The sequence below is a fragment of the Sinocyclocheilus grahami genome, unplaced genomic scaffold, assembly GCF_001515645.1.
Source record: "Sinocyclocheilus grahami isolate Dianchi unplaced genomic scaffold, SAMN03320097.WGS_v1.1 scaffold287.1, whole genome shotgun sequence".
In the NCBI taxonomy this organism is placed as follows: Eukaryota; Metazoa; Chordata; class Actinopteri; order Cypriniformes; family Cyprinidae; genus Sinocyclocheilus; species Sinocyclocheilus grahami.
This window is the reverse complement of record NW_015505466.1, coordinates 277844-304666: the sequence shown is the minus strand read 5'-3', so window position 1 is coordinate 304666 and position 26823 is coordinate 277844. Positions and strand designations below refer to the sequence as shown.

Genomic DNA, 26823 nt, shown 5'->3' with positions numbered 1-26823 from the left:
GTATGTTTCAGCAGCACATAAGTATTTATGATATAAGCATCTAAAAGTTTCAGATAGACATGGAGCTTGTAGGATTTGTTCTGCCTACCTGACACTGACGTCGAAACACAATGCAGGGATGTGCCAGGACATTTTCTGTGAAGAGGCTAATTCAAACCATGCAAAAATGATCATGAGTTTACTAACATTATTTTGCACATCTTAATATAATTGTACTTTCAATAGAACTTTACTTTAAGCAGTAATAACTGGGGTTTCATTACCTTGCAAGACCTATCCCAAACCCAGCAAATCTGTTCAGCTGTTCTGAAAGACAGAATCAAGGGGAGTCATTTGGGGTGTCTCAGTACATTTTATTTTAAAGGTCACTGGATGAATCATGCATTTGCTTCCACCCAGTTCAAGTAAATACCTTGAAGTGTTTGCAAGTGGGATACATTTTTATGAGTGCCAGCTGCATCAGAAGAGTTCATGACCATTTTATCAACACTGTCCTGTAATGCTGACTCAGAATTAGTCAACGATACTGTGAAAATTATATATATTTTCAAAGTATTTGTATATTTATGTTAAATAACTCTAAATAATTTGTCTTAAAACCTAGTAACTGTGAATTTACTGTGTATTTCGTACAATTCTGTATCAATACAGTGCAAGTCAAACAGGAACGCCGGGAATCCAATTCATTTTAACATACTGGTTCATTCATATGATCTGCTTGATCACTTTAACGATCCGCTTCAAACATCACTTCAATTAAGCTAGCAATGTTACGTTAGAATAGTGTGGCGGGAGGACCAAACGACAGACACAGTGGGTGTGGCGTCAGGCCTTGGAGAGGCTTTTATTAACAGAAAATAAACAAAGTGTCCAAAAGAAAAGGGAATCAAGTGTTCAAAATAAACAGGGGATCTGGTGTCCTCGTCGTGCTGCGGGGTTCGTGAAGGGAAGGGCAGTGGTCAGGAAGGAAGGGTCCAGGTAAGGGGCGATGTCCGGCGGCCGCACGCACTCTCCTCTCAGGTCCGAGGCACGAGGGGCAGCGGCTTCTTCCAGCGGCTGCATCCTTCTCGTTGCCCACGGCACGCGAAGGGACTAGACGGCCCGGCATCCTGGCAACCTAGACGCTGCGGCTCTCGTCCGGACCACGGGTCCGGCAGCTCACGACTCTGGCGGCACAGGAGTCCCTCTACGCACCCTTCCTGGACCCACAAGGACACCAGCGTGCATGCACGGGGAAGAGACCGGTCTCACAAGGAGAGGCGCGCTCGGCATTTAAACAGCGGCGGTGATGAGGTTCCACTCGGTTCAGGTGTGCCCCATCACACGCCGCCAGCCCTGGCTATTTCAGCGCCCCTCCTCAAAAGTGATTAAGGGACGGGGTGATGCTGATAATTAGGGGGAGGTAGCCGACTCGTCACAATAGTTAGAAATGATATGTTTAGAAATTATAGATATTTGCTTTACATGATATTTGCTTTACAAAACTGTAATTTTTCACACACACAAAAAGATCTTGTTGCAACATCTTGCAAAAATCAAGATTGAATATATTTGGTCAAAATCCCATGTTATAAAAGATTAAGTGCTATGCAGGGTATTTAAGACAATATTGGCTGATTAGATGGCAACGCTGACCTAAAATGCAAAATGTTTGCCCTCTCTCTCTTCACCATTCCCACATCTCAGACCTCAAATACATAAAATATTACCCTTTTTAGACACAGTTTTTGGAATAAAGAGTACTTATTGAAACAACCAGGGGCCAGTTGCATAAACTTAGCCACCATGTTAAGACTGTGTCTTAAGAACTATAGTAGTCAACATTTGAAGTGGATCGAAAAAGTTCATCAAAGTTGTCCTAAGACAAGAACGCATTTTGGTTTTATGTTTAAAGGATTAGTTCACTTCTGAATTAAAATTTCCTCAATTTTCTCAACCCCATGTCATCCAAGATGTTCATGTCTTTCTTTCTTCAGTCGAAAAGAAATTAAGGTTTTTGAGGAAAACATTCCAGGGTTTTTCTCTATATAGTGGACTTCAGCGGGGTTCACTGGGTGGAAGGTCCAAATTGCAGTTTCAGTGCAGCTTCAAAGCATTCTACACAATCCCAGACAAGGAATAAGGGTCTTATTTAGCGAAACGATCTGTCATTTTCTAAACCAATTTACAATTTATATACTTTTTAACCTCAAACGCTCATCTTGTCTAATTCTGCATGAACTCTGTGCATTCCGGTTCATGACAGTTAGGGTATATCGAAAAACTCCCATCTCATTTTCTCCTTCAAAATCGTCCTACATCGCTGTTTTACCGGTTTTTGTAAAGGGCATTTGACCTTCTTTGCACGTTCACTTTGTAAACACTGGGTCGGTAATTCTGCAGCGATGTAGGACGATTTTGAAGGAGAAAATGAGATGGGAGTTTTTCGACCTACCCTAACTGTTTCGAATGGGACTGCACAGAGTACGCATACGCATTGCAGAGCTACACAAGACAAGCATTTGAGGTTAAAAAGTATATAATTTTTATTCTTTTTTTAGAAAATGACCGATCGTTTCGCTAGATAAGACCCTTATTCCTTGTCTGGGATCGTGTAGAACACTTTGAAGCTGCACTGAAGCTGCAATTTGGACCTTCCACCCAGTGAACCCCACTGAAGTCCACTATATAGAGAAAAACCCTGGAATGTTTTCCTCAAAAACCTTAATTTCTTTTCGACTGAAGAAAGAAAGTCATGAACATCTTGGATGACATGGGGGTGAGTAAATTGAACTAGAAGTGAACATCCTTTAAGGACAACTTCGTCGAAAGGTTTTGATCCACTTCAAAAGTTGACTACTGTCAACTTAGCAGCTGCCAAGAGTTCAAATACAAATAAGATCTACCTTTTCATAACTGAATTTAAAAAAGTTAAGAACAATCTTGAAGAATTTTTTTTTTATTACTTTAAGACTAGTCCAGTGCTTCCTCTAGGATTTTTTTCCAGCTGTGGTGGCAGGACTATTTCCCATGGACCACGCCCCCTCCCCACCTAAGAATCACGTGCACCCAGAATTTAAATTATTTTAACTAAAAAAGACAAGTACATAGTAACTAATAAAATTAGTACAAATAAATTAATGACAATCAATAGCACAAACAAAAACAATAAGACTCTAAAATAACACTGGATAGTATTCACTGCATGAATAGACAGTAATGACAGACAGCAGCAGGCTTATTTAGGCTGCTGTCTCTTTAAGACCTCATGCACGGATCGAATATGCTGCTACACAGGGCGCTACGCTTACTTTTCTTTTTAGGAGCACTTGTCCTCCTAATTAAAAAAATGTAGGAGCACCTTCTGATCAATAATCAAAAATTCTGATAAAAAAATTTGCCTTCCTAATACAAGGTGATATTTGACTCCTAAAAGTGATTTACAGGGGCATTTTCTTTTTACCTTTGTAATGGCATTTTTCTAATTTTATTAAAAGTGTGTTATCTTCTATGTCAAATTCAAAAAAATATATTTATAAGCTTTTTAAAATTTCTAATTAAAACTAGGGCTGTCGCGATTCGTCGATTCTATTCGACTATTCGATAAAAAAAAATCCTCTAATTCATTTTGGCATAACCGGCAAAATACGCATTTGCACGCACAAATGGCACATTTCATGGACGAGAATCCATAAAACACATTATTAGACTGTTTTCCAAGGCTACATTATATATTAAACCCCTTTAAAAACCATAATTAAGCATAACTGTGAATTCACAAACGCTACGATTTAATTAAATAATTATATGTGATGCAGTTATAGGCGTGTAGGTTACGTACGTGCGTCTCACAGCGGCTCCGTTCACATTAAATGCTGTTCCACAGGAACTGTCATCATTTACATGTTTGGAGCGTCTCAAACTCCATATGTGCATGCTATTGTGAGTTTGGGTTTATTATAACATTTATAATAAATTTCATCAGATTTGTAAGTTAAATCATTTATAAATCCACGCAAACACAGGAGAATACGTCATTATCTCGTGGTTTAAAAAAAAAGCTTAAAACCTCACTCTGAGTTTACACGTTTTGATGTCCACATATTCATTAAATTACAATGGCTATAGCATTTATGTCGTAAAGAAATGGCCAAATATTTAAGATTGTGGACATTTGAATTAAATGATGCTTGGTCAATATTAAACAAGTATTAGATTGCACAGTAATGTGTAAAAACAATCGTCAGGCCGTTTGCGCCCCCTGCAGGCCTTTGTTGTAATGCGTACATTAGCTCTATTCACTGATTTATAATAGAGATTATATTATATTATTGTATAATTATATATAGATCAGTGGCTCTATTACATTATAATACAGTATTTTAACAGTTTTGTTCAATAAAACCATATGATTTCTTGCTTTTAATGCTTTATTTGAACTAATAATTCTTGCCTCATTGCTATTATATATTTATTTTAAGCAAATTTAAAGGCTATTGTTCACTTAGCCTACATCTATTTTTATTACAACAAATGTATTATTGTGGTATACATATTACATATATACAAATTATACACATTTATTATTAGTAGACCAGAACACGTGGACATGTTGTCATTCTTACACTATAATACGGAACTTTGATTTCAGTGATTTGGTCTATGAGATGGACACTTGCTTCTTGCACTCTATGTTGCACTTTACTTTTGCTTTAAAAAGGGATTTCATAGAAATGTGGATGTCATTTGGAGTTTCACTACTGAAGTCCTCTATTCATTTTTTTCATCATGCTGGAGATGTGTTGTTTACACATTTCTAAGAGTACTTTTAATACTTACAATTTTTAATAATAATAACTTTTAATAATAACATTTTAATACTTGATTCTAGTGGACTCTAAACATTGCATTTATTTCATGTGAAAACCCAACTTTTGGGGTTAATTGAAACGGATTACGTTTCCCTTTGTAGTTGCACTCACAGCTGTAACACACAGAAGCCCAGAACATGTGGATATATTGACATTAAGAACATGCTGACTTTCTCAGACTTTTGTAATTATTTTCTTTTTATTAGGTTTGTTTACATTTTTTACTCTTTTAGTTTTACATTTAGTCAATGGCTTGTTTAAATTTATACTTTTTTATGGTACACTACTGAATGGCAAAGTTGCAAGTTTAATAAAATGTTCTTTAAAATTGTAGATTTTTTTTGTGGGAAATTAATCGTTTAATCGATTAATTAGTCAATAGATTAATCGAAATCAAAATAGTCGTTAGTGGCAACCCTAATTAAAACAATATAATAAGTACAATAAGACAAATAAGTTACCAACCATATGACACTCACAGCTGTAACACACAGAAGCCCAGAACATGTGGATATATTGACATTAAGAACATGCTGACTTTCTCAGACTTTTGTAATTATTTTCTTTTTATTAGGTTTGTTTACATTTTTTACTCTTTTAGTTTTACATTTAGTCAATGGCTTGTTTAAATTTATACTTTTTTATGGTACTCTACTGAATGGCAAAGTTGCAAGTTTAATAAAATGTTCTTTAAAATTGTTGATTTTTTTGTGGGAAATTAATCGTTTAATCGATTAATTAGTCAATAGATTAATCGAAATAAAAATAGTCGTTAGTGGCAACCCTAATTAAAACAATATAATAAGTACAATAAGACAAATAAGTTACCAACCATATGAAATTAGATGATTTGTACTACAGAGGTGGCACAGAAGAACACAATTTTTTTTCCTGGACTCCTTTTTAATGGTTAAATTAAATTGTATTAATCAAAAAGCATGTCTTATTAATTAAAATCATGAAACTTAAACAATTTAACATCAATTTATTAAAAGTTTAACAAATATTACATGTTTAGGGCCCTATGAAATGTTTAATTTTTTCCAACCTTATGTTTTATTGTTACCAAATTCTGTTTTAGCATGTCTAATTATTTGAAAGCATAAAAACAAGTTTAATTTATTCTTACAATAGCCTTATGATTTTTTTGCTCAGAAATTCTGTGTTGTGTATTTACATTTTTTTAAGGCATAAAACATTCATTTAATCTATATTTTAAGTAATGAAAATTAAACAAATTAAATTTTTTGGAAAATAAAAGTAATTTAATATTACAATTAAAACATTGAAGAAATATTGTATTATTCCTTAAAAATAAGGTTTTAATAATTTTAGTAATAGTAGTAGCATCCTGTTACATACATTCTACTGAACAATAGTAATATACTGTATTTCTGCCGCAATGCCTTCAAGTTAAACCAAACTTTTATTTTGACGGGTTGCCGTGAATACCTTTACATTTCTGTGTGTATATGATATGAGGATAGTTTTACTCAAATGAAACGGTCAAATGCTTATGAAGTGACTCTCAGAGCAGTTCTGGAGATGTTGTTCATGTATTTATGTTCTCATTAGTGAGACAGCAGAGGTTAATAGCACCGGAAGCATCACGCACGCTTCAGTACTATAGTGGTAAAAAAAAAAAACCGCACGTCTGCCCCATTCATTAACACAGAGACACACAGAATTCATTTAAATATGAATTGTTTTGCGGCTTAATATTTACAAATACTAGTGGGAGTGGAAGTGTGCTCACTTGTGTGTGTGTGTGTGTGCGCATCGGGGCGGCACTCCGCTGTGCGTGATACAGAGAGCGCGACCATAACGTAGAGACCAAAATGACATGCCATCGTGTAAATAAGATAAATAACATAAGGCTATTTAGTTTTCTTAATAAAAGAACAAGTTATAGACCTGTTCTATAGGAAAGGTAACTTTAAATTACTTCTGTTGTGATCTGGTGCTATAGAGAAAATATAATTAGATAAAATTTTATTTTTAAATTAAAGCGGGCCGCCCCCCTAATATAATGGCAGGGGAAACACTGGGTACATCAGACGTTTAATGAGGCTCAGAGGTGGCATGAGTGCAATTAAAGTCATACATTCATGTTGAGATTATCGTTTTAAATATCAAATTTTGAATATAGAAATATTAAATTATTTAAATAACTTATAAAATTATAAGTTAAAAAATGAAACTAAAACCGCCAGCAGGTGGCGGCAAGTCACTGATTTTATCACTGAATCATTCATTCCATTGATTCGTTTGAACGGCTGATTCATTCAGGAATGAAGCAAGTGACAGTCCCTGCGTCCCAATGAGCATACTATCCACCCTATTTGCCCTAAATAGTACTGAAAATTACTAATATCACATATAACTTAAGATGGATAGTATACACATTGGCAGTACTGCCTCTCCCTATACGCAGAGTACGCGGTTCACCATCCCAGTTGCTCAAAAAAAAAAATCATTCTATATTAATATTAACATATGCATATAATACAAATATAAACATGATCATATATACATAAATATAAAAAATGCATTTTACGGTGAATGCAGTAGTCAGTAGGCTAAGCACACGTGACGCACCATTCCCGCATCCGCGCCTGACCTCACCTCATGTTTGCAGCTGACTGCAAATGATCATAATTTATGGACAACTATGCCCATGAAAAAAAGACATCAGCAGTACGGCGCCGAGAAAAGAAAAAGTAAAAAAGCCCAAGATGAAAGCCTGTGCATCCCTATCAGGTATGTTCAAAATCCTGTGTAACTTTTTTGGCTGTTGAAGTTAATAGCGTTCATAAACGTTAATTAATGTTTTAATTATCATATGATGGGCTCATTGATGACTTCGCCTCCAGAAAAAGCAAGAGTGTGCCTTTGTAAATTTTGAAATTTGGAATGCTCCAGCAGATGACGTATATCAGCGTTGATTTTCGGAGTGTCTATTTACACTAAGTGCAAATATCCCACCTTGTTGGCAGAAGCTATTAACACTAACTCCGCCCACCTACGTGTGATTGGGCTAGTCAACACTAAAAAGACTATTGGCAAGCATCAGCTTCGGAGCGGTATTCAAGGCTTAGTGTATCCCATCATGCATCATGTTCTGGAAATAAATCACGAGAGGTCACAGAAACCTTTCCAATGTAAGTTAAATATTAATAATAATTAGATATTACCGTAATGACCCGAATATAAGACGACCCCCCTTTTCCCAGATGTACCTTTTGGAAAAAGGCTTTTTAAAAACCAAATCTAGTTTTTTCTCAGTAAAACACATTTTGTCTTCAATTATTTTCAAATTGCATATTTTTCCTATTTTAATTTTTGTTTTGAAAGTATGGTAAAAACTGGTAAAATGTACCAACAATCACATTAAAAAAAATATACACTTTTTGATATACCATTAAAAAAAAAAAAAAAAAAACGGTAGCCCATCTGAATTAGGACATTTAGGCTATCCATCTAATAATAGCCTACCAAAATCGTATTAACAGTAGAAGTTAAATCTTACTGTAGTCTTCAAATCTGGGTACTGTGTTACGTTTTAAAATCACAAAGGGAGTTTGGTCCCATCAGGCTAACGTGACAGTCACGACTCATGCAGCTGTAAGGTTTTCTTTTGTTTTTACTCGCGACCTTTACAACACGCATTACATTACGTATTTCATGGCACACTCGTTTTATGCGTATTTGGCGCCACCTATTGTTGTGGGTGTATTATTGACATGTCTAGACCCTGAATATAAGACGACCGCGTTTTTTCAGATGTATTTCCAAGAAAAAAACATCGTCTTATATTCGGGTCAATACGGTACATATAATTTGGTAGTAAAACAAAGTGCTACACATTTTATTGCTGCAAAGATTAGTATATTTATTTCTGAACAACATTTGCAACTGCTTTTTATCACTTAATTAAATTGTGTCATCTATTATAGGGACTACTGATCAGACATTTAGAAGTTGATTTTAAAATGCAAAGTAAACTCTGTAAACACTGTAAAAAAACACGTTTTTACAACATTAGTGTGTCCCATCAGGTAATGAAACGTTGTACACACATTTGTGGTCTTCATGCTCACTTGAACACTTGGGCCAAATACAGGAAATACGTCATATAAGTAGTCAAGTGATCAAGTGCAGAGACCGCAAGTGTGGGTATTTGGACAAGGCATTGCTGCGTCTCAATGTGCCTACTTATACTATGCCCTTAAAGTATGTACTCTTTTGGTGAAGAAAGAGTTTTTGAGTGTGTAGTGTGTAAGAGACACTTTTGAGTGTGTAGTAGAAGAGTAGGCAAGCTTTGGGACATACCATCACGTCACACAACTGCGTCTTTAACAGACGCTCTGTCGCATAGATACACGCGCACCCTGTCACTGTAAACTGGCCTGTCAAACATCTTTTCACAGTTAACATCCTCCACATTGCATTTCATTGAACTTCCTACCGTATTGGGGAGAAAAGAAGCAGCACATTGATCTGCCAGTCGCGGGACTTTCATGCCGAGAACTCTGCTCATGCATTTAAAAATTAACGACCAAACTGATGTTTTTTTTAAAGTTTACATTGCTGTTGCAGTTGAAATATATCACAGATAACATTAAATAAATATTTTTTACCAGGTTAAATGTTGAATATTAGTAACTCAAACCCCTTTTTCTTAGCCTCTCTACCTAACCGCCGGTCGCACACATCCGCCATGTTTGTAGTTTTAACGCGTTTTATTCGTGTTTGTAGTTCTGGACAGAATCCTTCACCACAGTGCAATGGATTGTGGGCAATATTAGAGTGTGCACGGATCCACACTTCAAAAATCGACCTGAAATAGTAGACCATCCAGGGACTTTTGGCATATTCTTTTCAACATACCATGCTTTGGGACACACTTGTTCTAATCTCACATACTATTTAGGATGGATAGTATGAACATTGAGGCCCTGTCCCAAATGGAACACTTCATGTGCACTTTCGGTCTTGCGGACTTATGGCCGCCGCATGCCCAGTAGCACCATACGTATCCCTTCTAGCCTTAACCAAAGACCGCAAGGGTTTAGGATGCGATTTGGGACAGGGCCTGAGACGCAAGATGAGTGTCGTGGCTTGTATCAAATCTCCGTGATCATGTGACCAATGCCGTTTGAGGCTTCATACGTCACAATGAAACACCTGAAGCAAGGTGACTGATTTGAATCTTTGGCGTGGCTTCATTCATTATAAGGAGATGCGAAATGCTTGGTGTTCCCTCCCTGCTTCATAGTAACACGTTCATGTGTGGACAGTGATTCTCAGAATGAAGACACAGCTGCTATGAGTATTGCTTTTGTGTTGAAACTAGAATCAACAAGATGTGTGAATAATTTGAAAGTGGCTGATATAATTGCAGGTGACCACTAGATGCCACTGGTAGGGTCTGTCTTTGAGGCTTTGAATCTTTTTTGGTACAATCAGGAAAAAGCCTCAAAAGCTTCAGAAGGCTTCATCTGCCCATCTCTAGTAAAGTGCCAAACTAAACAATTATACCAATATCAAGTATGATAAATATAAAATACCAAAGGAATACCAAACTTTATACTACATATAAAGTATTTGGTAATGCCTTGGTGTTTTAGTTGGATGCCATGCTACTTGTCTTTAAAATCTTACAAATGTATTATAGTAAAATGTATACTATAGTACATTTATAAACTTACTATATTTAGTTATAGCTGTTCCAGGAAAAACATGTTGTTATAGTTAATGATTCCAATAAATCGACCACATTTTACTCCCAAAATTCACAAACGTTTTACGAACCAGTTCAACTGAATCAATAAAATGATTCAAAAGAGTGATTCTTTATTCGATTCTTTTATCGAATATCATCAGCAGGAGAAGAGCGAAGGAGCGAGTTTGTGACAACCAGTGTTGGGGAAAGTTACTTTTAAAAGTAATGCATTACAATATTGCATTACTCCATAAAAAAGTAACTAATTACGTTACTTAGTTATGGAAAGTAATGCGTTACGTTACTTTTGTGCTACTTTTTAAATCTGGACAGGGCTTGCTTGTTTGTTTTTAAAATAAAACAAGTTATATTTCTGGCAAATATAAAAGCCTTTCACAGCAAAGCGAAATGAATAAGCCTCAGGCTGAAGGGAAAGTAAATTTACGTCCGTACAGTAGAATGCAGAAGAAGAAATTTCAACACTTCAGCAATAAAAAAAGACACACATGTCTGTCTAGAGTAATTTCTGCTTATTTGTATGGTTGAACTGGATCATTGAAGGTCAGAAGCAAAGACATTGCTTAATAGAATGGGATTAAATACATAAAGCATATTTGTGTTGTTTAACATTTAATTATTGCAGGTTTGCGTCATATTCTGAGTTGCATTATTTTTATTCATTTTGAGGAATACTGAATCTGTGTGGGGTTTTTTTGTGAGTGAGATGAATGAATGCATATTCATATTTATTTTAGAACTGCAGTAACATCTGCTTTCTCTCAACATGGGGACAGGAGAGCTGTCAATCAATAAATAAAAAAAACTTGCGTTACTTATTTGAAAAAGTAACTCAGATATTCTCTTGTAAATTAAAAAGTAATGCGTTACTTTACTAGTTACTTGAAAAAAGTAATCGGATTACGTATCTTTAAGCATTACTTGTAATATATTACCCCCAACACTGGTGACAACACACTCATTTACCTCATATTTACTGTAAGCAAGACTGTAGGGGCGGGTCATGTCCAATATCAAGCTCATGACAGAAAATATCAGCGTGAGATACTGCTGCTTGTGGTTATTCGTGTAATGCTCCCTTCATTATTAACATTTCAATTCATGCATACTGATCAACTGTACTCATTGTTACCGGACGGTGGAGTCGCTGATTGGGCTTCGTCTGCTGCTCCAGGTGGGGCAGGTGCCGTCTCAAATTGGGGTGTGCGATCGTCAAAATGCAGGTTTCTGCTGCCAGGTATATCTGGAGGTGTGGTGACCCAGTGCTGGAGGTCAGAGCTAGATGAATTATTGAATGACCTGCCCGAATAGCCCCCGCTGAATGACGGATCCTCTCTGCCCCTGTAACCCAAGCCCTCAAAGCTGTCCGGACGACGAGAAGTCATGCTGGGAATCACTTGGGAAACTACACTGAAATGACAAGATATCTCAGTCTGACTTCCTACGATTTATGACCTATGTGATGTGATACGATGTCATTGAAAACTTCAACAATCGAAAAATGCGAAAATTAATTTCTGGTTGACCGAGGCTGCTAGCAAGGATAGTGCTTTAGCAAAACAACCCAGCACCCGCATGAGTGACTTTTGTCGGTTGACAGTTTACTTCCGGTTTGAATGAGGACTTATGGGTTATGTAGTTTATTCATTAACATAGATACAGTGCAACTTCCTGAATTCACAGGAAACAGTTTACTTTGGGGCCTATATGTGATCCTGGACCACAAAAGCAGTCTTTAAGTCCCTGGGGTATATTTGTAGCAATAGCCAAAGATACATTGTATGGGTCAAAATTATAGATTTTTCTTTTATGTCAAAAATCATTAGGATATTAAGTAAAGATCATGTTCCATGAAGATATTTTGTAAGTTTCCTACCGTAAATATATCAAAACTTAATTTTTGCCCCTGTAACCCAAGCCCTCAAAGCTGTCCGGACGACGAGAAGTCATGCTGGGAATCACTTGGGAAACTACACTGAAATGACAAGATATCTCAGTCTGACTTCCTACGATTTATGACCTATGTGATGTGATACGATGTCATTGAAAACTTCAACAATCGAAAAATGCGAAAATTAATTTCTGGTTGACCGAGGCTGCTAGCAAGGATAGTGCTTTAGCAAAACAACCCAGCACCCGCATGAGTGACTTTTGTCGGTTGACAGTTTACTTCCGGTTTGAATGAGGACTTATGGGTTATGTAGTTTATTCATTAACATAGATACAGTGCAACTTCCTGAATTCACAGGAAACAGTTTACTTTGGGGCCTATATGTGATCCTGGACCACAAAAGCAGTCTTTAAGTCCCTGGGGTATATTTGTAGCAATAGCCAAAGATACATTGTATGGGTCAAAATTATAGATTTTTCTTTTATGTCAAAAATCATTAGGATATTAAGTAAAGATCATGTTCCATGAAGATATTTTGTAAGTTTCCTACCGTAAATATATCAAAACTTAATTTTTGATTAGTAATATGCATTGCTAAGAACTTCATTTGGACAACTTTGATTTTCTCAATATTTGTATTATTATTATTATTATTTGCACCCTCAGCTTCCAGATATTCAAATAATTGTATCTCAGCCAAATACTGTCCTATCCTAACAAACCATGCATCAATGGAAAGCTTATTTCAGCATTCAGATTATGTATAAATCTCAGTTTGAAAAAATTCACCCTTATGACTGGTTTTGTGGTCCAGGATCACATATTGTGTTCACCATTGTGATGTAAAAGATAAGACAGAAAAAGTGTATTTTTGTATAAAATAACATTCAATATAAAAATATACTACGTCTAGGATAAAGATAGGCATCAATAACAGATAAATACAAATTATAACCAATTTAATAACAAATACTAAGAATTACGAAATCCTACAAGTGCTATCCTGATTTATTTATGGCCTCTGAGTATGATAAAGTAATATAAAGTAATGACCGAATGACTCTTACGAGCCTGATCTTTTTAGTGATTCAAAAAGCACTTATGGTGAATTAATCTGAATCACCTTTAAGTCTAAATTTATGTATTTCTTTGTTTACTGAAATAAATAAACCTCGGACCTAGAGGACATTGTTTTGTAAATTATAGTTAAGAACAAAATACACAATGTATTATAGAAATACCATAATCCATGCAGAAGCAAAGGGAGATGAGGGCGCCCTCTTCTGTTGATGAATGTGTTTACACCGGTTTGAGATGCTGCAGCAGCAGCAGCAGCCGCTCAGGAGCCGCGGGGCCTGCGGTAGGATAATGCTTTTACATATCAAAACACAGTATCTCAATAATGACACGTCAATGTACGGTAGTTCAAATGCTGTAGAAACACGTATGTTGCGTATGAAGGTAGATAAATACGTAGATAAGGAGATCTTTGCCGTCTTAAAAAGTTGTTTACTTGCAGTAGCATCTGCTGGATAGCTTGCAAGCTACACGATGTTGAGTTTTATATTTAAAACAATACATTTCATTGTTGTTTACTGCCACTTTGGTGTAATTATAAAGTGTCCTGTAGTTATAATTGTAAACATCCATGTGGTCAGTTTTGTGTTGGCTGTGACATTGAGGCTGATCTGGGCTGAAGGGTAACGTACATTATTATTAGTAGTAGTAGTAACGTTACGTGCGGCTGGCAGGTTGTTCATCTGATTTTGAGCTTCATAGGATCTTTCATGTCTCCGATTGCAAATCTACCAGCCATCTTTTGGTAGACGTACCATTAACATATTTACATTGAGAAAGACTGGATCATAATATTGAATTCAATAGAAGTCAGTGTAACTTAAGTAAGTACTCGCCTCACAACGTTGGTATCATATGATTACGTTCTACAGCTTTAATATGAGTTAAAAGCACTCATTAATTTATGCCTTTATCCTGTACACATTCAAAGCAAAAGTTTGTGGGATTTACATTGTATTTGTGTACTTGAAGTCAGTTAAGTCCTTTTTACTAAAATATTTTGTTGATAGTCTTCGGCGTACTGCTTCAGTGAAATCAGGTGGATGACATATTTTCAAGATTAAATAGTCACACAAAATATGATATGTTGGGTGTCATCACTGTTGCATGTTTGTAATTTAACAAATCAAGCGTGTCTCAGTTGTCCCTAACTGTATTTCAGTAATATTGCATCCTTGTGACTTCGTATCTGAGTAAACATATATGAACAATGTCTCTGTGTTTCCATTAGATACTGTTGGTTGATGTGAATCGACGAGTCTCCAGATGTAGTTGAAGCAAGCGACAAAACTCTCGTGAAGCCAACAAGGAAGTGACTTAAACTGTAATTCATCGACTGACCGCTAGAGGCTGGCTGCAAAAGGGAGTCAATCCCATAGACTCCCCATGTTAAAATGCCCAACTTTACAGCAGAAAAAAACGTTTACAGCCTGGTTCAAAAAATTATTTTGGTCTATATAGCTAATTTTGCCCTTCATGACAACTGTGAGGGGGGTGAATTTTTTTATAAGTCATCCGTTTAAATTATATTAAGCCTTAAATTTCAGCATAATTAAGGGCGTGGCCACTTGAGTGACAGGTGGATTGCAGCTGCTGTCACCACCGTCGAGCTAGGTGGGTGTGGTTTCAGCAACCAGCTCCCGCCTTTTTGCCCATTTTCGATTATTTGGGAGTGACACGAGGTGACGCGCTACCAAGATGGTGAAGGCCGGCTCCGCCCACTTTGAGCTTCAAAAACCTCTTCAGGAACCTACGGGTGACGTCACGGACACTACGTCCATGTTTTTATACAGTCTATGAGTTGAAGGAGCGTCACGTTGCCCCCACTGGTCCACATACCCCCCTCCCCCCCCCTGCATGGCTTCTCTTGCTGGTGTCTCAGACCGCGTCTCTATATCCCCAGTCCTGCACACCTTCATGCTGGGGTCTCAGGCCTCTCACAGGCTGACCAATGACTGCCTGGATTGTTCTGCCTGTCAGCCTGTCCGCTTTCTCCATCACTGGGATATGGATTGTGTAAGTGTTTATGTTAAATGGATAGTTGGAGCCAGAAGTTTTACATTAAATTTAATATAGCCTGTCTCTACTGTTTTTCTTTTACTACACTGTAAAAAATGACCGTGAATTTAACGGTAAAAGACTGTAAAAATGCTACAGTAAAAACCTGTTAAATAGTTAACGGTAAATTCCCCTACTGTATACGGTGAAAAACTGTATTGGACATTACGTGTATTGGACATAAATTTTACGGTAGTATACCATTTTTGGAAGTGAAAAATACAGTATAATTTACAGTGAATAACCGTAAATTGACATTCCCAGAATTCCCTGTTACATTTCAAATTTGATGTTTTTTTGTTGAAATAACTATGTTTCTTCTTAGTTTTTTTCTTATCAGTTTTGTATATTAAAGTACACCTAACGTTGTTAAATTAATGTTTATTGCATTATTTGAGTTTCATGTGTGTTACAATGATGGTGTTTAGTGTTTGTGTGAATGACACTGTGCACCTTCTATATATGTTATTATTTAAAGGCTGCTTGTGATGGGCTTTGGTTCATCATGTGACTTTCTCATCACCACCTGCATTTGGTGGTTATCAGTATATTACAAAGATACAAAACAGATTTCAGTACTTCAATAGATTGGTATATTATATCAGTTAATGAAATTACGGTATTTAACTGTAAATTTAAGTTAAAACCGTAAAACCTAAAACATTGCTACCGTATTTTTTACGGTAAAATTCCGGCAACCACAGCTGCCGGTTTTTTACCATAAATTTTACGGATTTTTTTTTTACAGTGTATATACAGACAAGTCATGTACTTATTAACAAATAACCATCAAATATTTTGTTCACTAGTTACGCCATGGCAGTTGTGAACCACCATGTCTGTCCTGTTGAGAACTGGTAAGTTATCCCTATAAAGCCTACTGCATTATATTTGATACACACATTTCTAGCCTTTAACTTATCAATATAATTGAAAATTGCTGAGAAATGTGTTGTACACAATCCACTTAATGTCTTCTGTCATCTGATATTTTGTACCCATTTTAGCAAGTAAATAGCTTTTTAGTGTAATTCTAAGTATATTCCCTTTTCAGGTCAGGGTACACGTCTTTTTGCTATAAAATCTGATTATTACATAAAAATACGAGTAACTTTTACATTGTTAGTAGTATTTCAAGATAAACGTTTATTTTACTGAAGCATCTTAGGTTTACTTGATTATCCATACATTCAAACATACAAAAATCATGTTAAAATGTGCATATTAAATATGATACATTAGGTGGTTGAGGATTTGTACACGTCTCAGTCATCACTGTTTTGCATTGCATTATACGTTTTACCCTCACAGTAAAAACAACAGGGCTTTGATCATAAAAAGTAAGTAGTTAAATATAATTTTGCTAAGACATTTATAAGGTGACAACTGATATTTAAATGCATTTTATGTTTTCTTTTTTTAATTGCAAGCTATCAGAATTTACTTTTTGGCCATATAAATATCAGCACCTTCACCAAAAAAAACACCACTATTATTTTATAAGTCATGCTTTACGGAGTTAAATCCCAAATCCAAAAAACCCACATACTGTTTTAGACTGTTCTTTCATGCTTGATTCTTTGTATCATAGGTCATACAATTTGACATGTACAGAGGAAACGGCTAAGAGGGGCTTCCCAAAAACCTGCTGTACTCTTCAAGACATCCCCCTCATCAGGTGAGACTTACTTTAAATTTATCTGGAATACCACAAAATGACCACATTTGTGAGATGCCTCCTTTTAGTAGTACTGTTTTGCACCAGCTTCTTGTGAAAAGGTTGCCCAATATCTGATTTTCTGATCTTTTAACAGTAAATGTGGATGCTATCCACCAGAGAGCTGTCTCTTCAGTTTGATTGGTAATGTTGGGGCTTTTATGGGTGAGAATTACAGTTTAAAATTTAATAAATAACCAAATAAATTTATATTCAAAATAAACTCCCTAAAGAAGTTGATTGCTTAGTCTGTCGTCTAAAGTTGTGTGATTTATGTCAATATTAAAATACTTCTATGTGCGTGTGTTTGTGATGTATTCCTGCAGTGGTTATGGTGTGCATGCTGCGTTATGCTCAAGTGATTGAACACAGCCATCATTGCTGGACCAACACAAGTGCTTTGGTGTCCGGCTGCATTAATGCCCTGGGTTTGGTCATGGTGGGCAACTTTCAGGTGAGCAGGCGAGAATGGACTTGTGCCTTCAGCCATTATCTAAATCTAAATGAACTTCTGTTCCTCTCTCCCTCTCACAAATTTTTTTAGGTCGATCATGCCAAGACGCTTCATTATGTGGGAGCGGGTGTAGCTTTCCCTGCCGGCTTGCTGTTTGTGTGTCTGCAGTGCGTTCTGACGTACCGTATAGCAGAGACAGCGCTGGACTACTGGATGGCTCATGTGCGCGTGGCTCTCTCAGCTGGAGCTCTGGTTTCGCTTATCCTCAGTATCCTTACCATGAGTGTTACTACACTTTATGTTTGACCTGAAGGAAGACATTGGAAATCAGTCATGATATGATGCATGAAAATCAAATTTAGATGGATACATTTGAACATGGCGCGAAAATCCTAAAAACACTTACGCACAGCATTGATTGGCTTATTGCTTTTCAGCAACAGTGGATTATAAAAGATACAATGTCCAGTAAATAAGCTTATTACTAGGGTTTTCACAGTACAAATATTTTAATAGTCTGTACCAATGCCAGTGGAATTTCACGAGTCGCAATACCAGTTTTGATACTACCGTACAGAAAAAACTAATGTGCAATTGAGCACATTGTATTATTTAAAAATAAAAATATTAATGTTAATGTAAACAAATCAAATTAAAATAATGGCGTGTAGCCTTCAATTACAGTGGGGTTTTAAAGTGTATATTTTAGTCTATATAAATGGAATAAAATGAAATAAATAGGAATTATAAGCAACAAGTCAAATTACAGTAAATAAACAGTGCTAGAAGTATTTCAGTGTTAGAAGTAATTTTCAAACAATCCATAAACAATAAAGAAACAAAATAAAACCAATACAAAAAGAAAACATTAAACAGTGTTTGAAGTTTTTTTTAAGTTATTTATTTCAGCAAAACAGTCCACAATAAACAACATAGAAACAAAATAAAAACAATACAACAAAGAAAAAAATAAGTTAAGAGTGCTTGAAGTTTTTTTAAAGTATTTTTTTTACAAAAAAAGAAACAAATAGAACAGGCAATAGAACAATTTAAAACAAGAGAACAAAGAAAAACATTGATTGGCAAGTTTCAAGTATCTAATAGCAGTAGACATTGAGTAAAGTTAGAGAAACGTAAACAAAATACAAAAGTTGCTAAATCTAAAAAAACAAACAAAAAAAATCCCTGCAAAATTATTGGTAACCCACACTCAGAATTTGTGCTCTGCATTTATCCCATTCAAGTGCACCCACACAGCATTGAGTAGTGAACACACACATTCAGTTGTGGGTAATGATGAAGGTGGAAGAAAGCGCTGGTCATTCACTCCCCCACCTACATTTCCTGCCAGTACTGAGACTCAAACCTGCAACCTTCGGGTTACAAGTCCGACTCTAACCACAGCCACAACTGTCCCAATACTACATTAACAGTGCAAATAGATAAATTAATACACTAGATTAATACACCAGATCAATTACAGCAAAAAAGAAAGAACATTTATAGTACATAAGTTAGCAAAGATCATGGTAAATAATGTTGTTAATGATTAAGTTCATTGTGCCTATTCCTTAACATCCCGTTCAAGGTGGTATTTTCTTCATCCATGAAAGTTTTGTATTGCAGCATGCTGCAGCCATCTGTGAATGGGTCTTCACTGTCTTGGTCCTGGTGTACTACGGCACCTTCACCTATGAGTTTGGCACTGTCAACAGTGATACCATGATGGCGGCCTTAATGAAGCGCAGTCAACATCACCATCCAGGGTCAGCGGTCATCATGGGGGGTATCGGGAAGGGTGTGGCAATGGGATGTGGTGCCCGCAGTCTCAAGTCCCCCGGAGGCAGCAGCACTTCCACACACCTCAACTGTACACCAGAAAGCATCGCCATACTTTAGGGGTTAACCGCTACGATATTCTCTCAAACCTCAGCGCATAGACTCAGAACTCTTCATCGGGCTCACGGATTTGTGAAAAACTGGTACAAGCAATACGGAATTACTTGTGAGTTTACAGTACGTTTACAGACTTGCTGATTATAATCTAACAGTAATGACCAGTTAGTCATAACTAAGGTATTTTGTATGATATTTTGGGTTCATGTGTAAGATAACTCACACAGCCCCAATAACCAGCACAGACAAGTCCTTCACATGATTCATGGGGCCTCTGACAGAAATGTTTTAATTTTACTATGTTAGAATGTATCCACGTGGTGCTGCTGACGCAGAACAGCATACATTGTGATACTCTCCAAAATGGCGCCAGGGTGACGCGGAGGAGACGAATTGTGGAAAAAAGTTGTTATTTTTTGTTTTCTTTGCACACAAAAAGTAATCATGTTGCTTCGTAAAATTACGGTTGAACCCCTGATGTCACATGGATTATTTTAACCATGTCCTTACTACGTTTCTGGACCTTGATAGTGGTAGTAACCTTGCTGTCTTTGGGAGGGTCAGAGAGCTCACGGGATGCATCAAAAATACCTTAATTTGTGTTATTGGCTGAGTATTTAATGACAGAATTTAAATTTTTGGGGGAACTAGCCCTTTAAGTTTTAAAGTTACTTGTTTTGAAAAAGGTTGCTAAAAAGTCGCTAAATGGGACTAAAGAGGTTGTCAGGAATGTTAAACGTCATCCCGCCAAACAGGAAAAGTCATCTACTCACTAGTCCGCTTCATTGAGTTTATAATCATTCTCTTGAAAATTATTCTTACTCAAACTTTAAGGGAAAATGTTTTTTTTTTTGTTGTTTTTTCGCAGGGTAATAGATTTTTCTTCTGATTGCAGTAGGCTTTAGAATTCATCAAATTTGTGTTCATTTGTAAAGATTATCATGATGAACGAAACGTTTACCAATTCTAAGCTTTGCTGCTCACTGAGCTTATTTTCTTCAGTAATCCAAAAGCCAATGAAAAAAATCCTATTGGGTTTTTGTCGAGGAAACCAGGGTGATGCTAACTTCCAGGCTGGCCTAGAAAAATATGTCATCACTGCATTTCTCTATTGGTAGTCCGTGCATTGTATCTCCACTCATTTACATATAGTTGTAAAAAACTAATGTGATTTGTTGCAACACTCATGATGCCCTATATCGCCAACTCCCATTGAAAATCAGTGACTTTGGTCGCTTTGCCAGTGTGAATCTATTACAGAACTGCCAGCAATACCAAGACACTCGTCTAGACAAATAAGATACAAATAAGATAATTGGCTAAACCCATCCAACCTTCCGTAACCCGTTTAATCTGTAGAAACTGATTACACAACAGGTCAAGAGCCATCACTGTAGCAATGAGGATGTTAAGTCCGCTGCACCAGCCATTGCTGCCAATAGTTGGGTTACAATGAGGTTGAGGTTTAGTCACTTTACTTTGGTCAAATAGCGATACTTTTTATTCATACCTGAGATGCAGGTGGTCCATGTTTATGTATTCATTCCAGGTGCTCACTTAGTTTGATCTGTGGCACTGTATTGGCATCAGGTGCTGTGGACCTTTTGTCCTATAGCTCTACATACAAAGTGGCTGTATTACATAAGATTTAAGAGCATCTCTGTGCAACCTTTTGAACATTGTGGTGCTTTTGCCAAGTTTTTTCATCACTTTTGTCAAAAACTGCCTGTATCGATCAGTTGCATCCCAGGTACCTTGCGCACAAATTCCTAATATTTTAGTATCACGGGACAAGATTTTTTGTCAGTTATTCTATTGTTTTGTTTTCAGCACAGTCGTTTTTCATATATTTTTCACATTTATAAATATAAGGTGATATTAATCAGACTTTTTCAGGAGATTAATCTTGCTCTTGATCCCTGTTGTAAAAACTATGTGTGTGATTAATTGAAAAAGCAAATAAGCTGTCCACACTTGGGTTTCTTATTTTCCTTTGCTCGTATTGTACCCATGAGCAGTGACAAAGGGCAAAAAATTGAGTTCATATCTTTTGTGTTTACTTGCAAAATTCTTGCATTTCCTCAAGAAACTATAATATGAGAAGGGAAGGCAAATTATATTTCAAAGCTTTTGCAAATAAAAAGTATCTCTCAGGGGAACACAAAAGTTTTGCAAGTGAATGTATTGTGTTCACACACAAAAAATGTGTATTTGCTTGCAAAACATTTGCGTTGTCTCTTTTGTGTTTTCACTCGAGAAACTGGTGATGGTGAAAAAAACCTATATTTTCAGTGCTTTTGCAAGCAAATGCAAAGTTTTGTGAGCGAACACAAAAACATTTTTATATATATATTTATTTTTTTGGTTTAATTCTTCTGAGAGCAAGTGTAAAGTGTTACAGGGGAAATACAGTAATTTTGCAAGTGGATGCAAAAGATTTGTGAGAAAACACAAAGTTTCTCAGGGGATCACAAAACGTGAGCATTACATTCCCACAAAAAAAGTGTGTTTACACAAGAAACTGCATTTCAGTGCTTTTACAAGCAAACTGTTTTTTTTCTTGTGAGAATGCAAAAGTATTTAGACATTTTGCACGCAAAATCACTGAAATTACATTTTTCCTCATATTCTTTCCGTCTCAGGGGGTTGCATAGAAACCCTGCTCAAGTTCTGGACATTAGAAATATATCTGCGCAACTCACAGAAAATGTTTTTTGCAGGCAACCTCGTATATAATGTATATGCATTTGACATGAACGTTTAGACGGTCAAGCAAACAATTGGTAGTCAAACTAAATTAAATTTTTAAATTTGGAGACAGTTTTGTGTAATAATGCAGATATCTTGTTTATTTCTCCAACATGCTTAGTTTCTGTCAAATCCGAGGTCTTATCCATTTATTTGTTAGTGCATTATTTAAAATATTTACTGTTTGTAAATGATATGCATTATGCAGAGCTGCTTGTAAATGAATGCCTTTAGCTGAGCATAATATTGCATAGAGTATGAGAGACTAGGGTCTAGTCAATAATATCGAAATGACAAATGCTTCCTAATCAGCGTCGCACCATTGTTATAGCCTCAGTTCCTACACGTAATTTTGTAATATATAGAATACTCGAAAGAAATTTTCATAATATATCTGAAATGATGTAGTGCATTAAAGGGGAAATCTGAGTATTTTTATTTAGTGGCCCCGAAATGTGCAAGCCTCCATAATAAGCTGTATTTTGATTACACCGTATTTTAGTTTTTAGATATTGCTCATTTGGAAGAATGTTATATTGAGAATTATTATAGAAACCAATGAGAGTTGGTTATGTCTTGTGTCTGTTCGTTTGTCATTTATTCTTTGTAATGTCAGACAATGAAACCATGCAATATTCAACTGTTCTTTTCAAGTACTTGCAAACAAGTATACCTCAATGAAAATCCTACTGTGGTGAGATGTTCAGCGTTTCCTAAAGGAGCTGCTAAGACGGATGTTACTCTAGCTATCTATGTTGTTTCTGTTTTGTGTGAAAGGCCAAAATCAAACATCTGTAGATGTCCTGATGTCTCATGAAGCTCAGTCGAATCAATGATATGCTTCCATTGATTATTCATATACATCCAATAAGACAATCAGTGCAGCAGTTTGAATAAGGCCCTGATCACCTGTTACTTTTTGTTACTTGGAAAATTCATTAAGTGATATCTGTCAAAAGGGAAAGAATTTCTAAAAACAGTTTTGTTCGGTAGACAGACTGTCTGATAAACTTGTGAAATGGAAACTGAAACCCATTTATCGACTTGTTACAGTTCATACTGCAACTTTCTGTTGAATTATGAGCCATTCTGCACGTTTCCTTATCTTTCACAAGGGTTTTGTTTTGTGAAATAAAATTGAGAGACACTGTTCTTTGAGAAGGTTGTTTGCTGCCGGTATCAAACTGTTTGCAGCAGTTATGTCATGTTTAATATAGAATTTAAGTGACAATTAAAACAAAATTAAATTTCACACACCATGAAAGTAGTATTCTGCAATGCCTCCAAGAGTCACTCAGCCACATAGGGTTTTACGTGTCAGGGTAGTGTATGTTTGATGGTATATGATCCTATGGATGTGCACTATGGTCAAGTTTTGTGTAAAATGGAATTTTACTCCAGTTTGTGGGTGCCTCAAAAGAGAGTGCCATACACAGCAATATAAACCAATTATATGAAATATCAAACAAATATTTAAAAAAGGTTGAATTCCAGGTTTAATATTAAGCTCTAAACTATTAAATTGCGGACAATGGTTGTGAAATATAAATGTCTTTCATGTGAGTTGTGTTGCTTTTGCCACGTTACACAGATGCACTTGATAGCAGGGGAAGGAAGGAACATCAACACTAAGAAGCTGTAGCTTTTCAAAAGGCACACTTTTGTACCTTTAGGTACCAAAATTGACCATTTAGATACAAATGTGTACCTTTTTGTGCTTTTGTACTTTTTTTCTGAGAGTGAAGACTGCAATAAATAAATTATTGCTGAAATTAATCAATAAATAAATCGAGGGGTGAGAACCAGAAGGGAGTAAGTGACATTTTGGGCGAAATGAAGAGATATATATATATCAAATGAAAGCTTATGATGAGCTCTTTCTACTGCCAAACGGACACAAGTGAATTCTTAATAATTTTAGAGTTATTCATTAGAAACCAAAAGACTTAACACTGAACATACTAAGCCAGTTGGAGCCAAAAGGGTGTAACTGCACTTATGCCCCTTTGGCACTGAGAAATGTATTGTGGCTAAAGCCTGTGGATAGCACTTGAGTCAAAATGACTGACACCACATGTAAGCCAGGTAGGTCAACCATGAGAAGAAAACTGTTTTTTTCCCCAGAATTCATTGTCAGTGAGGTGTAGCTAGCCAGCGGGTAGTAACCAACAACTTACATTCTTATGGTATGTCCCTAGTGAAAAATAAATATACTAAAATGTACTTGAAATGCATTTATTTCATGCTAAGTATACTACAAATACATTTACATATTTATGTACTTAATAAAAATACCCTGCAATTGTACTTTTAGTATAATAATCTGGTATACTTTAAGTGCTTAATGCACTTTAATTGTGTTGAAGTCCAAATAAAAATATACTGAAGCATATCTGATTGTGCTAAAGTGGAACTATTGCAAGTATTCTTCAGGTACACTTTAAATATCGTGCATTTAATATTATTCAAAGATCTTAAAAGAACCAAAGACTTAAACTACTTCAGTCTGTGTGCATTGAATTTATTTAATACACAAGTTTCACAATTTGAGTTGAATTACTGAAATAAATGAACTTTTCCATGACATTCTAATTTATTGAGATGCACCTGTATTATTTTATTTATTTTTTACTATGGGTGTTATCATATATAGGAACTCAGTTACTGCTTAGCCACAAGAGAGAGAGAATGCAGAGAAGTCCCTTCAGACATAGACAAAGGACATGACTGCGGAAAGGATACAAGAAATGCAGTGAGTAAAACGTTATACAGATGTCCACCTGGGATCACTGCTGTGCAAAAGAAAGACTTACTCACTCTGCACAAATGGCAGTATCCCACAGTCTTCTGGACACCAAGCTTTACAAGTAAGCCAGTCAGAGTAGGCTTCTATTTCATGTACAATTCACAATTCCATCTGAAACTTTCTTTATGACACATTCATACTAGTTCAAATCTATTAACATTTTATTTACTTTATTTATTGTCTATTTACTGACATATCACTCGATACTTACTGATATAAAAATTATAATTAAACTTTATTTGGAGTACTACTTAAGCACAATGCACATTTCTCAATATTAAGCCTAAAATGTGCTTTAATGTCACTATTGATGAGGACTGTATGATCTTCGAATAATATCGGTCTTTAAATGCATGATATTTATATTGTACCTAAAGTATACTTGTAATAGTTTCACTTTTAGCACAATCAAATATCCTTCAGTTTATCTTTAGTTAGACTTCAGTTCTACTTTCTTACAATTAAAGTGCATTAAGTACAAAATTAGTTGTTCCAATTGAGCAGACTTTAAGTATACCAGTTTAGTGATATGTAAATAATATGTAACTGTATTTGTAGTATAGCATGAAATAAATGTATTTCAAAGACATTTTTGTATATTTATTTTTCACTAGGGAAGGCATCTGTAAAGGCTTTCAAACAACCATGTGACCAAATTGTTAAGTGCCTGAGATTACTATTTCAGTCAAATTAATCACATTCAATTAACTAATTTGATGTAAGGGCTTTTTATGTGATATTTTATTTGATTACAATGGATTATTATTTCTTTTAAACTCATTAAAGTAATGTTTTGTTCATATTGTCAGCAGATGCACCCAAGTAACTCTACACACAAACATAAAATAATTAGCCACATACACACCAAACTACACACAGATGTGAAAAATGTAAAACACTACTCTGGTGTGTCTTTTGCTTTTTCAGTGTGCAGTGAAGAACAGGAGTTTGTCATGGCACTCGCACATACTGTACATGCATATGCACATGGCCGAACTTACCATTGGGCTTGAATGGGCTGCAGCCCAGGGGCCCCGCTCACGGTCACATCCAAAGCGCCGAGCACATGAAGCCGCATCGCAAACACCTCAAGAAAAGTTATTGTTTTCATTGTTTCTGACTCAAGTAACCTTGCATTTGAATAAATAATGTTACATAAAGACAATTAAACGGTCAGTAATAAATGAACAAGTTACTAGCAATGCAATAGCACAAGGATACAAATTAAACAAACTGTGCTTTAACTTTTTCAGGTAGGCTAGCCTAAAACTAACAGTAGCTGCTACCATTCAGGAACAAAATACTATGATGTATAAAGTCATAAATATAGATTATATTTATATATTATTCCATATTAAATATGAAAAAGTTATTTAGTCAAGAGCAGATTTGAGCACAGTGATTTTTTTTTGTTCTTTAACACAGACTGGCAGACAGCAGGTATACTAAAAGCTGCTGTCACTTTCATACCAAATGTTAATGTTAACAATGTTAATTAATTATTGGTTATTGTTAATGTTAACAACAAAAGACAAAACTGACTGAATAATTTTTGTAACTTTAATTTTAAGAATTAATCTGTT

The 26823-nt window shown here is 35.8% G+C and overlaps 2 protein-coding genes across 2 annotated transcripts in view; one reads left to right on the top strand and one right to left on the bottom strand.

Moving 5' to 3' along the window:
* LOC107600580 (solute carrier family 25 member 46-like) overlaps positions 1-12186 on the bottom strand; it is a 16355-nt gene extending 4169 nt beyond the window's left edge. The window contains exons 1-3 of the mRNA XM_016292511.1: positions 11726-12186; positions 264-306; positions 84-146 (exon numbers count right to left, since the gene is read on the bottom strand). Coding sequence (XP_016147997.1) covers positions 84-146; positions 264-306; positions 11726-11978 — 359 coding nt within the window. The 5' untranslated portion in view covers positions 11979-12186. The remainder of the gene's footprint in view (positions 1-83; positions 147-263; positions 307-11725) is intronic.
* Positions 12187-15169: 2983 nt separating this feature from the next.
* Positions 15170-20050, top strand: LOC107600579 (transmembrane protein 150A-like). The gene is made up of 7 exons (XM_016292510.1): positions 15170-15577; positions 16429-16476; positions 17211-17297; positions 17434-17501; positions 17663-17790; positions 17881-18058; positions 19379-20050. Exons 1-7 carry the CDS (start codon positions 15513-15515, stop codon positions 19687-19689), a joined length of 885 nt encoding a protein of 294 aa, XP_016147996.1. The 5' UTR covers positions 15170-15512; the 3' UTR covers positions 19690-20050.
* Positions 20051-26823: the final 6773 nt, after the last annotated feature.

Excerpts from the sequence above, each read along its gene's own strand:
- LOC107600579 (XM_016292510.1), top strand. The coding sequence starts at position 15,513 with ATGACTGCCTGGATTGTTCTGCCTGTCAGCCTGTCCGCTTTCTCCATC. Across the intron at positions 15,578-16,428 it reads ATCACTGGGATATGGATTGT|TTACGCCATGGCAGTTGTGA; the intron begins GTAAGTGTTTAT and ends TTTGTTCACTAG. Across the intron at positions 18,059-19,378 it reads TCTGGTTTCGCTTATCCTCA|GTGGTATTTTCTTCATCCAT; the intron begins GTATCCTTACCA and ends ATCCCGTTCAAG.